At 38.4% G+C, this 13670-nt stretch overlaps 1 protein-coding gene across 3 annotated transcripts in view; it reads right to left on the bottom strand.

Moving 5' to 3' along the window:
* COMMD1 (copper metabolism domain containing 1) overlaps positions 1-13670 on the bottom strand; it is a 170235-nt gene that overhangs the window by 97379 nt on the left and 59186 nt on the right. For all 3 annotated transcript variants that reach the window (XM_061432751.1, XM_061432750.1, XM_061432752.1), the window contains one exon: positions 2406-2687. In XM_061432751.1, the coding sequence (XP_061288735.1) occupies positions 2406-2687 (282 nt within the window). The remainder of the gene's footprint in view (positions 1-2405; positions 2688-13670) is intronic.

The following is a 13670-nucleotide window of genomic DNA, read 5'->3' as shown; positions in this document are numbered from 1 at the left end:
AACTGTTTTGTTATATATATCAAAAGTTCTTTCCCTCTTATTGCTCAGTGATATTCCTATCAATGCTCTTGATTACCACATTGTATACCTAACATATTTTCTTGGCACAGACTATTGTGAGAAGCTAAAAAAGCTCCTCGATGTAGGCATCAATGATTTTTGGAAAAACTAGGTCTGGTGATCCCCATTTTAATTCTCCCTTTACCACTTAGCAGCTGTGTCTGAAGCAAGTCACTTATCTGCCTCGTATACCTTCTCTAGAAAATGGGCATATATGTCACCTCACCTATGTAAGTTACCTTAGACAAGTACTTAAAGACTCTCTGACTTGGACCTATTGATTCTACTGAAATAGGTAAACCTTCTAGAAAAACAGCAATGCTTGTTTGTTTACATACTGCCTGTGGCTGCTTCTGAGCTGCAGCAAGAAAGATGAGTACTTGTGACAGAAACTATATAGCTGTCAAGTCTAAAATATCTGTCCTCTTAAAAAAAGCTTACCAACTTATTCTAAATAATCATGAAATGTTCCTGAAGCTAGCTAAAAAACATCTGTAGTGATGTTTAGAATTACTGATTGACAAAAAAACATTTCACTATTTTTAAAAAAGTTTTTTTTTTACTTTAGCTAACAAAATGAAAGGAAAATCATATGAACTCAAAAATAGATTTTTAAAATCCCTGTGTCAGTACCCAGTAAGTTTAGATGGCATATAAAATCAAAAGGCACATTATAAACCCTAGCTCAAAAAATACTAGGAAAATATCCAGTTAAAGGAATACTGTAATAGTTTTCTTCCCAGGTGGCACTTAGTGGTAAAGAACCCGCCTGCCAATCAGAAGAGGTTAAGAGATGCGGTTCGATCCCAGGGTTGCGAAGATCCCCTGGAGGAGGACATGGCTACCCACTCCAGTATTCTTGCCTGGAGAATCTCATGGACAGAGGAGCCTGGTGGACTACCAGGGTGGCAAACAATCGGACACAACTGAAGTGACTTATTAGCACAGCACATGGTTTTCTAGCAAAGTCAAAGCAGATACATATGTTTGCATCTTCTTGCCCAATAACAAATACTAGAAGACAAAATGAAATAATCACTACTGCCAGCATAAAAAACGAATAGCCTATACAAATGGCTGGTGAAACTGAAATATCCAAGAATACTTTCTGCACCTTCTTAAATGTCTGATTTTTGGTCTAGGAATTAATTGGAGTGGTTAAGAAAATGGACTTTAGGATCAGAGAAACCAAAGTCATAAAGGCTTGCAAAATAAAGGAATAAAAGGACCTCAAAATAAATTTTGCAAAAGTACAATTTTTAAAAAATTTATTTAAAAATAAAAAATTAAATTAAAAAAAATTTAATCTTTAAATTAAAATTTAAAAGTCATTAGAGAACTACAAATACTGAACAATCCTAAGAAACTCAAGAAGGGAATATGTGAGGAAATCTGCCAGCTAAAAAATGTTCTCCTTATTAGAAGAAAAGAAATACATTTCTATTATAGCATGTAACAGAACCACTTATTTGATTATTTACCTGGGAATAAATCTAATTAGCTAATTCAGTGATCTGGGTTTTCTCTTCTTAATTACAAGTTGCTGCTTTTTCCTCCGCAAAAGACATATACCAGGTCATTAAAAGTCTGATCTGGCAGTCACGTGACTGCCAGTTCAAACTGACTTCAAGAAAAGCCATGCCGTAACGACACTGGAAAATGAAAGGAAAGCAGTGAGTGAGTGAGTGAGAGTCGCTCAGTCGTGTCTGACTCTTTGTGATCCCATGGACTAGAGCCCACCAAGCTCCTCTGTCCATGGAATTCTCCAGGCAAGAGTACTGGAGTGAGTTGCCATTTCCTTCTCCATCGCAAGGAAAGCAGTACTGTTTTATAAATAATCAGTATCAATTAAAAATTATTTGTAGGCTCAGGGACAGAAACAGTACATACTCAGGGTCTTTAGGACAATACTGTAATTAAAATACGTGGCCTCTTATACCTGAATGCCTATAAAGATGAGTTTTGTGAGTCAGTTTTGTTCTGTGCTGTTTAATCTTAATTTCTGGTCTTTATTTAGCATTTTTATCATTGCCTTGGAGATTCTGAATGCGGAGATCTAACCAGAAGGGAGCAGTGGACAACTTCTGTGCAGTCACCTCATTGGTCCATTTTGTTCCTCTGAGATAGCTATACCAGAGGCTGGTGGCTTTCAGACTCAATCCACAACTGAGAATATCCACATTTTCAGATGATTTCTATCTCTGAAAAAGGATTCTAAAAAGCAGAATCTTTTCCTATTATCATCTCTGCAAACAAAGACTGTAAAATAAATTGTTCTGAATGTGTGGCTAACATTAATAGAAAATATAGTTTACAAAGGGGAATTGATCAAAGTTTGAACTCACCTGTCCACTTTTCCCTATTTCCAGCTCCATGATGGCAACAGGAGTATGTATTTGAGCTGAGTGTCTTGACTGCGATTTGCCATCAACTCTCCAGCTCAAGCTCCGAAGCCCTCTGTCCCAGCAGCTCTGGTTCATAAGACTCTCTCGGATTTTTGTCTTATGGCTCTTCCAGAACTTGGAAATGACAGCAGCTTGCTCAGATGTGATCCCTCCTTGCTTTTTGGTTTGAGCAGTCAAAAATGCCTCCAGCTGGTTGAAATCCATGTCTGCAGATGCAATAGACTAAAGACAGAAAAAGGAATAAATTTGAATTTGGTAGATAACTAGAAAAAGATAGTTTCTTAACCACAGATCACACTTTTAAATGATTCTTAATCACTGAATAATCTTTCAAAAAGGGTCATCAAGGCCTTCCCTGGTGGTCCAGTGGTTGAGAGTCCACCTGCTAATGCAGGGGACACAGATTCAATCCCTGGTTTGGAAGGATCCCACATGCCATGGAGCAACTAAGCCTGCTGCAGCACAACAACTGAGCCAGCACTCCAGAGTCTGCGAGCCATAAATACTGGAACCATGCCCCACAGCTACTGAAGCCCACAGGCCCTAGAGCCCGTGCTCCACAACAAGAGAAGCCATCACGATGAGAAGTCCATGCACTCCAACTAGAGAGTAGTCCATGCTTGATGCAACTAGACAAAGCCCATGCACAGCAATGAAGACCCAGCACAGCCAAATAAATAAATCTTTTTTAAAAAGGTCATCAAAAGACAGTAATGAGAATAAGCTCTTCATAAGTACAAAAATATTCCCTTTGAAAATACTGAATATCAGAAAAGCTACTGTTAAAAATTTCACATTGGGAATTCCCTGGTGGTCCAGTAGACAGGACTCCATGCTCTCACTGCTGAGGACCCAGGTTCAATCCCTGGTTGGGGAACAAAGATCTCAGAAGCCATAAGACATGGCCAAAAGAAAAAAAAAATCCACATCACTCAAATTCTCTATTAATAACTATAATCTATAAATATCCAGTTCCATGATGAGAAAATAATAAATAAAAATATAAAAATAAAATAATAAGATGAGAGTAAAATGAATTAGTGCTCTGATGAAATCTTCTGTAATTTCACAGTGCCTTATAGCCAGGCTTGGTTTGATATACTATAAATGTGTGATGCCTTGTCCATAAGAAGTACTAAGTAAATTTTGTTAAATGTATTATTTTAGATTTGTAGCCTATCTTCAACCAAATAGTTCATATTCAATAATACTACTCTAAAGTATACTACATTATGTTTTTCCATAAATTTTCAAACCTTAACTGCCACTGCTGTTCTGAGAAGAATAAGCAGCTAAACTGAAGTGGGAAATCATCAAAGGGCTCAGGCAATGGAGCCTTGGATAGGACAGTGATGTTTAATACTTCATTTCAGAACAAGCTTTCCCCTGCCTGACCAAAAGTTCCAAACCAAAATACAATACCTCCTTTCTCTGGGCACAGTGACTGACCCAAATTAATCTCCCAATTTAGAGTAGGTGGAGAAGTGGTTTTGCCTCTTGGGTGTGATGGTACCAGAAGAATATGAGGCTAGATGGTTGCAAACAGTCATCTTTGATTTTCTGGCAAAATATCTGACTGCAAAAAAAGATGAAAATGTATTCTAATGGAGTGCTATCCCTGTTCTGTGATCCCCAAGGCCCTGGTTCCTACAGACCTCTCTTCGACTCCATGTTATCTCAGCATCTTTTCCACCTGTAGACACCAAAAAATCCCATTTACTATTCAAAATAGTTTAAGCTGTATAGCTATCATTTGGAAGCAAGAGTTCTACCTAAACTTAAGCATTAGAAATGAGAACAGAGGAATGTAAAGGTAGGTAGTGTACACACAGAATATAGGCAGAATGGGTGGAACAGAGGCTGAAAGACAAACATGTTGTCTTTCATTCCTCTATTAATATAAAAATTGTACAATAAATGTTAGAACATAAAGGCATTTCTCATAACAATTCAACATACATTTACTGAATATCTGCCTATTTACCAGGTATAAGGGTCCAAAATTTCTGGCTATGTGACTCAACAGAAACACTAACTTGTATAATATACTATAATTAAATAAAAATTATTTCTACTGGCACTTTGCTTCACAATATCACAGCACAACACAGCTGATGTGTATCATTCTTTTCCTCAAAGCATATCAAGAAATCTACTCTGATTTAACTTCACTTGTGACACAAGTTATTTTGATTGGATTCCAATCAATAATACCTTGAACTAAAATCAGTTCACCTAAAAAAATGTGTTACCATCTCTATAACATAGTTTTCTTTTTTTTTGCCCAGTGTGTCCTGCAGGATGTAGTTTGCCAACCCTGCTCAAGAACATGCTACAAAAAAAACTGACACATGTCCCACATGACTTGGCAGTGTCCCATCTAAGATCATGTGGAAAGAAAACCTGTTTATAATTACTTGGACCTAGAAATTAGTCTTTTACTTTTTACATCAAAAAAAGTATTTTTTGCACAGTTTTAGTAAGTTCTGAATTTTCCAGGAATGCAACTAACGTAGCTTGTACTTTGGTCAGAACTTTATAAACAGGCTATCAAGTATTTTACAAAATCTCATTACCAGAGGCAATACCATTCGTATTTTTATATCTAAACTACCAAACCATCTATATCTGTCTGTACTTATTGCTGCACATTCACTATATATATACTTATTGCTGCACATTCACTATATATATATATTCACTAAATATATACCTGCAAGTATTTAATTCATTATATGTTCTAATTCAGTAATGTTTCAACATTTACATTTTTTTTTTTTTTTGGCTGCACCATATGGCATGCAGGACCTTAGTTCCTGACCAAGGATTGAACCTGCTTCCCCTGCAGTGGAAGCACAAAGTCTTAGTGGAAGCAAAAGTTCCTCAACACTCACATTTTAAAATATATATTTTAAATTACTTTACTTTTTTATTTTCCTCATAACTTTACATTATACTCATGTCACCATACTGATTAGAAATTATACATATTAACTTTATTATATGTGAATTATAATTACATATGTATTTCATTTAAGGTTAAAAAGAACTCTATAGTCAGGTCACTCAAGATGGCTGTTCTCTTGTTCTCTGTACATCCCCTGCCTAACAGCGCCTGCTTTACTCACATGACCGACCTTACAAACTTGTTCCAGGCCCCAGCTAGTGGCTCTTTTTATCAAAAGGTTGATGAGGGGTGTGGGCCTCTGATTTCCCTGGTAACTAATGAGCCAATCTGACATAATCCCCCCTATAACTGGCAATCTCCTCTTCCATATGGACACGAATAAGTGACTAAACTATCCCTTCCACCCAGGAGTGAAACCTGCCACGATGTCCGCTCTACCGTCTGCTGCACATGGTGGGGTGCTGCTCCAGGACCTTGTTTCAGATGTGTAAGCTCCCTCATCCATTAAACCAAAAAGCAAGAGTTAGAACCAGATATGGAACAACGGACTGGTTCAAAATAGGGAAAGGAGTACATCAAGGATGTGTAATGTCACCCTGCTTATTTAATCCATATGCAGAGCACATAATTAGAAATGCTGGCTGAATGAAGCTCAAGCTGAAATCAAGATTACCAGGAGAAATATCAATAACCTCAGATATGCAGATGACACCATCCTAATGGCAAAAAGTGAAGAGGAACTAAAGAGCCTCTTGATGAGGCTGAAGGTGAAAAAAGAGAGTGAAAAAGTTGGTTAAAAAAAAGCAACCTAAACTAATAATAAAGAAAAAGTAAACTAATGTATGGATGTGAGAGTTGGACCATAAAGAAAGCTGAGCACCAAAGAATTAATGCTTTTGTACTGTGGTATTGGAGAAGATTCTTGAGAGTCCCTTGGATGGCAAGGAAATCAAACCAGTCAATCTGAAAGAAAATCAATCCTAAATATTTACTGGAAGGAGTGATGCTGAAGCTGAAGCTCCAATACTTTGGCCACCTGATGCGAAGAACTGACTCATTGGAAAAGACCCTGATGCTGGGAAAGACTGAAGGCAGGAGGAGAAGGGGACGACAGAGGATGAGATGGTTGGATGGCATCACCAACTCAATGGACATGAGCTTGAGCAAGTTTCAGGAGCTGGTTATGGACAGGGAGGCCTGGCGTGCTGCAGTCCATGGGGTCACAAAGAGTCGGACACAAATGAGTGACTGAACTGAACTGAACTGAAACTAATAGCAATTCCCATCCATTAAACTGTCAAAAAGTAAACTATTCCACAACACTAAATGTTGTTTCTTCACTTAACTGAACATTTTTAAAGAGCAATTTTGTATTTAGTTCAGTCACTCAGTCCTGTCTGACTCTTTGCAACCCAATGGACTGCAGCACGCCAGGCCTCCCTGTCCATCAGCAACTCCCGGAGCTTACTCAAACTCATGTCCATAGAGTCAAGGATGCCATCCAACCATCTTATCCTCTGTCGTCCCATTCTCCTCCCGCCTTCAATCTTTCCCAGCATCAGGGTCTTTTCCAATGAGTTGGTTCTTCGCATCAGGTGGCCAAAGTATTGGAGTTTCAGCTTCAACATCAGTCCTTCCAAAGAATATTCAGGACTGATTTCATTTAGGATTGACTAGTTGGATCTCCTTGCAGTCCAAGGGATTCTCAAGAGTTTTCTCCAACACCACAGTTCAAAAGCATCAATTCCTCAGCACTCAGCTTTCTTCACAGTGCATCCATACATGACCACTGGAAAAGCCATAGCTTTGACTAGACGGACATTTGTTTGTAAAGTCATGTCTCTGCTTTTTTCATATGCTATGTAGGTTGGTCATAGCTTTTCTTCCAAGGAGCAAGTGTCTTTTAATTTCATGGCTGTAGTCACCATCTACAGTGATTTTGGAGCCCCCCAAAATAAAGTCTCTCACTGTTTCCATTGTTTCCCCATCTATTTGCCATGAAGTGATGGGACCTGATGCCATGATCTTCGTTTTCTGAATGTTGAGTTTTAAGTCAATTTTTTCACTCTCTTCTTTCACTTTCATCAAGAGACTTTAGTTCTTCTTCACTTTCTGTCATAAAGCTGGTGTCACCTGTTTATCTGAGGTTATTGATATTTCTTCCAGCAATCTTAATTCCAGCTTGTGCTTCATCCATCCCGGAACTTCACATGATGCACTCTGCATATAAGTTAAATAAGCAGGGTGACAATATACAGCCTTGACAAACTCCTTTTCCTATTTGGTACCAGTCTGTTGTTCCATGTCCACTTCCAACTGTTGTTTCTTGACCTGCATACAGATGTCTCAGGACGCAGGTCAGGTGGTCTCGTATTCCCATCTCTTTAAGAATTTTCCACAGTTTGTTGTGATCCACACAAAGACCTTGGTGTAGTCAGTAAAGCAAAAGTAGATGTTTTTGTGGAGTTCTCTCGCTTTTTCGACGATCCAGCGGATGCTGGTAATTTGATCTCTTGTTCCTCTGCTGTTTCTAAATACAGCTTGAACATCTGGAAGTTCATGGTTCAGGTACCATTGAAGCCTAACCTGGAGAATTTTGAGCATTACTTTGCTAGCATGTGAGCTGAGTGCAATTGTGTGGTAGTTTGACATTGCCTTTCTTTGGGATTGGAATGAAAACTGACCTTTTCCAGTCCTGTGACCACTGTATTTTGTATTATTTATCAAAATTGAAGATGTACATATTCTAGAACTCAGCAACTCTTCTGCAATGGAAAAACCTTCAAGTAAGTCTTATGTCTGTGCACTGGAAATCCCATACAGGAACAGTTATTTCAACAATGTTAGTAATAGTAATAAATTAGAATCAACCAAATATCCAGGACTACAACAACAAAAATGGTCAGTGACAATCAAACAATGGACTAACACACAGTAAATGAATTAGAATTATATTTATCAATATGAATAAAGCACACACAATGCTGAACAACAAAAAAGTCAACTGCACACAAATATATAAAGGTATGATACTATTTATGTAAAATTTTATCAGATGAAAAATACTATAAATTTAAAACATATATATAGTAAAAGTGTAATATTATGCAAGAGGTTGATAATCAACACCTAATGCAGGTCAGAGGATACTTCAGAGGATAGGGAGAATGCAGTCTGAGAGGCATATAGAAAGCCCTAGTAATATCTACAATTTTTTTTAATGTTTTTAATAAACGTTTAACACAGAATACAGAAAAGCTGTGAAAATAGTACAGAGTTAGTACCACATACTCAATTTCCTTGGCTATGAACACCTTATACCTTACTTGTGACAATTAGTGAATCAATACTGATACATTATTATTAACCACAGTCTATACTTTATTCATATTTCCTTAGTTTTTACCTGGTGTGCTTTTTATGTTTCAGGATCCCATCCAAGTTACATTACATTTAGTCATCATTTCTCCTTAAGTTTCCCTTGGCTATGATAGTTTTTCAAACTTTCCTTGTATTTTGTAACTTTGACAATTTTGAGGAATACTAGTCAGGTACTGTGTAGAATATTCCTCAGTGAGGATTTGCTTCATGCTTTTCTCATGGTTAGACTGGGTTATAGGATTTGGGAGAAAAACTAGAGGTAAACTGTCATTCTCATGATACCATATCAAGAATACATGCTAGCAGCAGAACTTATCACTGTTCATGGGCCTAGCAGAGTGTTTGTCAGGTTTCTCCACTGTAAAATTACTATATTCTCTCACTTTTCTATAACCTACTGTTTGGTAGGAAGTCGCCATGAGCAGCCCACACTTTAGGAACAGGAAGTTCTGTTCCAGCTTCTTGGAGGCAAAGTATCTACATAAATTATTTGAAATTCTTCTGTGCAGGTCAATAATGTTTTCAGTTCAGTTCAGTTCAGTTCAGTTGCTCAGTCGTGTCCGACTCTTTGCGACCCCATGAATTGCAGCATGCCAGGCCTCCCTGTCCATCACCAACTCCCGGAGTTCACACAAATGCACGTCCATGGAGTCCGTGATGCCATCCAGCCATCTCATCATCTGTCGTACCCTTCTCCTCCTGCCCCCAATCCCTCCCAGCATCAGAGTCTTTTCCAGTGAGTCAACTCTTCGCATGAGGTGGCCAAAGTACTGGAGTTTCAGCTTTAGCATCATTCCTTCCAAAGAACACCCAGGGCTGACCTCCTTTAGAATGGACTGGTTGGATCACCTTGCAGTCCATGGGATTCTCAAGAGTGTTCTCCAACACCACAGTTCAAAAGCATCAATTCTCTGGCACTCAGCCTTCTTCACAGTCCAACTCTCACATCCATACATGACCACTGGAAAAACTATAACCTTTACTAGACAGACCTTTGTTGGCAAAGTAATATCTCTACTTTTTAATATGCTATGTAGGTTGGTCATAACTTTCCTTCCAAGGAGTAAGCATCTTTTAATTTCATGGCTGCAGTCACCATCTGCAGTGATTTTGGAGCCCAAAAAATAAAGTCTGACACTGTTTCCACTGTTGCCCCATCGCTTTCCCATGAAGTGATGGGACCAGATGCCATGACCTTAGTTTTCTGAATGTCATTAGACAAAAAAGAAATAATAAAGACCAGAGCAGAAATAAATGAAAGAGAGACTAAAACAAAATAAAAACAAAAGGATCAATGAAACTAAGAGTTGATTCTTTGAAAAGATACACCAAATTGACAAACCTTAGCCAGACTCATCAGGAGAAAAACCCAGGCCTAAATAAATAAAATGAGAAAGGAAAAAGGAGAATTTACAACTGACAACACAGAAATATAAAGGGTCATAAGAGATTACTACAAACAAGTATGTGCCAATTAAATGGACAACTGAGAAGAAATGGATAAATTCCTAGAAATGTACAATCTCCCAAGACTGAGCCAGGAAAAAAAAAAAAAAAATATATATATATATATATATATATGTACAGACTAATTACCAGTAGTGAAACTGAATTAGTAATTGAAAAAACAAACAAACAAACAAAAAACCCAATAAGCAAGTCTAGGACCAGAAGGCTTCACAGGTGAACTCTACTAAACATTTAAAGAAGAGTTAATGGCTATCCTCAAACTATTCCAACAAAAATTGAAGGGAAAGAAATGCTTTTAAACTCATTCTTTGAGGCCAGCATCACCTGACACAAAACCAGACAAAGGCACTACAAAAAATAAAAGAAAATTTCAGGCCCGTATCACTGATGAATGAATATGCAAAAATTCTCAACAAATATTAGTAAACTAAATTCAACAATACATTAAAAGGATCATACACCATGATCAAGTGGGATTTATTCCAGGGATGCAGTTCAGTTCAGTTGCTCAGTCATGTCCGATTCTTTGCTACCCCATGAACCACAGCACACGAGGCATCCCTGTCCATCACCAACTCCCAGAGTTCACCCAAACCCATGTCCATTGAGTCGGTGATGCCATCCAACCATCTTATCCTCTGTTGTCCCCTTCTCCTCCTGGCCTCAATCTTTCCCAGCATCAGGGTCTTTTCAAATGAGTCAGCTCTTCGCATCAGGTGGCCAAAGTATTGGAGTTTCAGCTTCAACATCAGTCCTTCCAATGAACACCCAGGACTGATCTCCTTTAGGATGGACTGGTTGGATCGCCTTTCAGTCCAAGGGACTCTCAAGAGTCTTCTCCAACACCACAGTTCAAAAGCATCAATTCTTCGGCACTCAGCTTTCTTTATGGTCCAATTCTCACATCTGTACATGACTACTGGAAAAACCATAGCCTTGACTAGATGGATCTTTGTTGACAAAGTAATGTCTCTGCTTTTTTGATATGCTGTCTAGGTTGGTCATAATGTTCCTTCCAAGGAGTAAGCATCTTTTAATTTCATGGCTGCAGTCACCATCTGCAGTGATTTTGGAGCCCAGAAAAATAAAGTCAGCCACTGTTTCCACTGTTTTCCCATCTATTTGCCATGAAGCGATGGGACCGGATGCCATAATCTTAGTTTTCTGAATGTTGAGCTTTAAGCCAACTTTTTCACTTTTCATTCACTTTCATCAAGAGGCTTTTTAGTTCTTCACTTTCTGCCATAACAGTGGTGTCATCTGCATATCTGAGGTTATTGATATTTCTCCCGACAATCTTGATTCCAGCTTGTGCTTCATCCAGTCCAGCATTTCTCATGATGTACTCTGCATAGAAGTTAAATAAGCAGGGTGACAATATACAGCCTTGACGTACTCCTTTTCCTATTTGGAACCAGTCTGTTGTTCCATGTCCAATTCTAACTGTTGCTTCCTGACCTGCATACAAATTTCTCAAGAGGCAGGTCAGGTGGTCTGGTATTCCCATCTATCTCTTTCAGAAGTTTCCACAGTTTATTGTGATCCACACAGCCAGGGATGCAAGGATGGTTCAAATCCAAAAATCAAAGAGACATACCACATTAACAAATTGAAGAATAAAATCCTATGATCATCTCAAGAGATGCAGAAAAAGCTTTTGACAAAATTAAACATCGATTTAGGATACCAACTCTCAATAAAGTGGGTACAGAGGAACATACCTCAACATAATAAAAGTCATATGGGACAAACCTACAGCCAACATCATACTCAATGGTGAAAAGTGGAAAGCCTTTCCTCTAAGATCAGGGACAAAATAAGGATGCCCACTCTCGCCACTGTTATTCAACACAGAATTGGAAGTTCCAGCCACAGAAGTTGAACAAGAAAAAATAAATAATAAAAGGAATCTGAATTGAAAGAGAAGTAAAACTGTCACTTCATAGATGATGATACTATATACAGAAAATCCTAAAGATACCACCAAAGAACTATTAGAACTCATAAATGAACCCAGTAAAGTTGCAGGATACAAAATTAGCATACAGAAACCTGTTGCATTTCTGTACACTAACAGAATTGTCAGAAGAAAAATTTTAAAATGTGTGTGTGTGCTCAGTCGCTCAGTTGTGTCCAGCTCTTTGCAACCCCGGGACTGTACCCAGCAGCTAGGCTCCTCTGTCCATGGAACTTTCCACGCCAGAATACTAGTGGTAGTTTAGTCGCTAAGTAGTGTCCAACTCTTGCGACCCCATGGACTGTAGCCTGCCAGGTGCTCTGTCCATGGAATTCCCCAGGCAAGAATACTGGAGTGGGTTGCCATTTCCTTTTCCAAGAATACTGGAGTGCATTGTAAATACCATTTATAAAAGAGTAAGATACTAGGAACAAATCTAACAAAGGAGGTAAAAGACCTATACATGAAGAATTTTAAGACCCTAATGAAAGAAACGAAAGATAACATAGACAAAAAGAAAATACTGTGCTTACAAACTGGAACAATTAATTTTGTTAATATGACCATATTACCTGAGGCATTTACAGATGCAGTGTAATCACTATCAATATACCAACAGCATTATTCACAGAACCAGAACAAACAATTCCAAAATTTGTTCTAAAAGGCCACCTACCTAATGGGAGAAGATGTTTTCAAACAATATATCTGATAAGCAGTTAATACCCAAAGAATTCATACAACTCAATAGCACACACACAAAAAAAGTTTAAATGGGCAGAAGATTTGAATAGACATTTCCCCAAAGAAGACATATGGATGACGAACAGACACAAGACATGGGGCATCACTAATCATCAAGTAAAGGCAAATCAAAATCACAGTAAGACATCAACTCAGAACTGTCAGAATGGCTATCATCAAAAGACAACAAATAAACGCTGGCAAGGACGTGGAGAAAAGGGAACCGTTATGCACTGTTGGGAATATAAATGGGTCCAGCTGCTCTGGAAAACAGTATGGAGACTTCTCAAAAAATCAAAACTAGAATTACCATATAAGAATCATTAATATCTCTAATTTTACTCTGGATGAAAAGAGGAAAGCAAAACCTGCTAGTCTAATATGCTGCTGCTACTGCTAAGTCGCTTCAGTCGTGTCCGACTCTGTGCGACCCCATAGACGGCAGCCCACCAGGCTCCCCCGTCCCTGGGATTCTCCAGGCAAGAACACTGGAGTGGGTTGCCATTTCCTTCTCCAATGCGTAAAAATGAAAAGTGAAAGTGAAGTCGCTCAGTCATGTCCAACTCTTAGCGACCCCATGGACTGCAGCCTACCAGGCTCCTCCATCCATGGGATTTTCCAGGCAAGAGTACTGGAGTGGGTTGCCATTGCCTTCTCCTAGTCTAATGTAATAAATACAAATTAATGTGGAAAATCTTGCTTCTTACTACCAAGAAGAAGAATATCGGGGACATAAATTCAATAA

This window comes from Bos javanicus, chromosome 11, assembly GCF_032452875.1.
Source record: "Bos javanicus breed banteng chromosome 11, ARS-OSU_banteng_1.0, whole genome shotgun sequence".
Lineage (NCBI taxonomy): Eukaryota > Metazoa > Chordata > Mammalia > Artiodactyla > Bovidae > Bos > Bos javanicus.
This window is presented reverse-complemented; position numbering and strand designations above follow the sequence as displayed.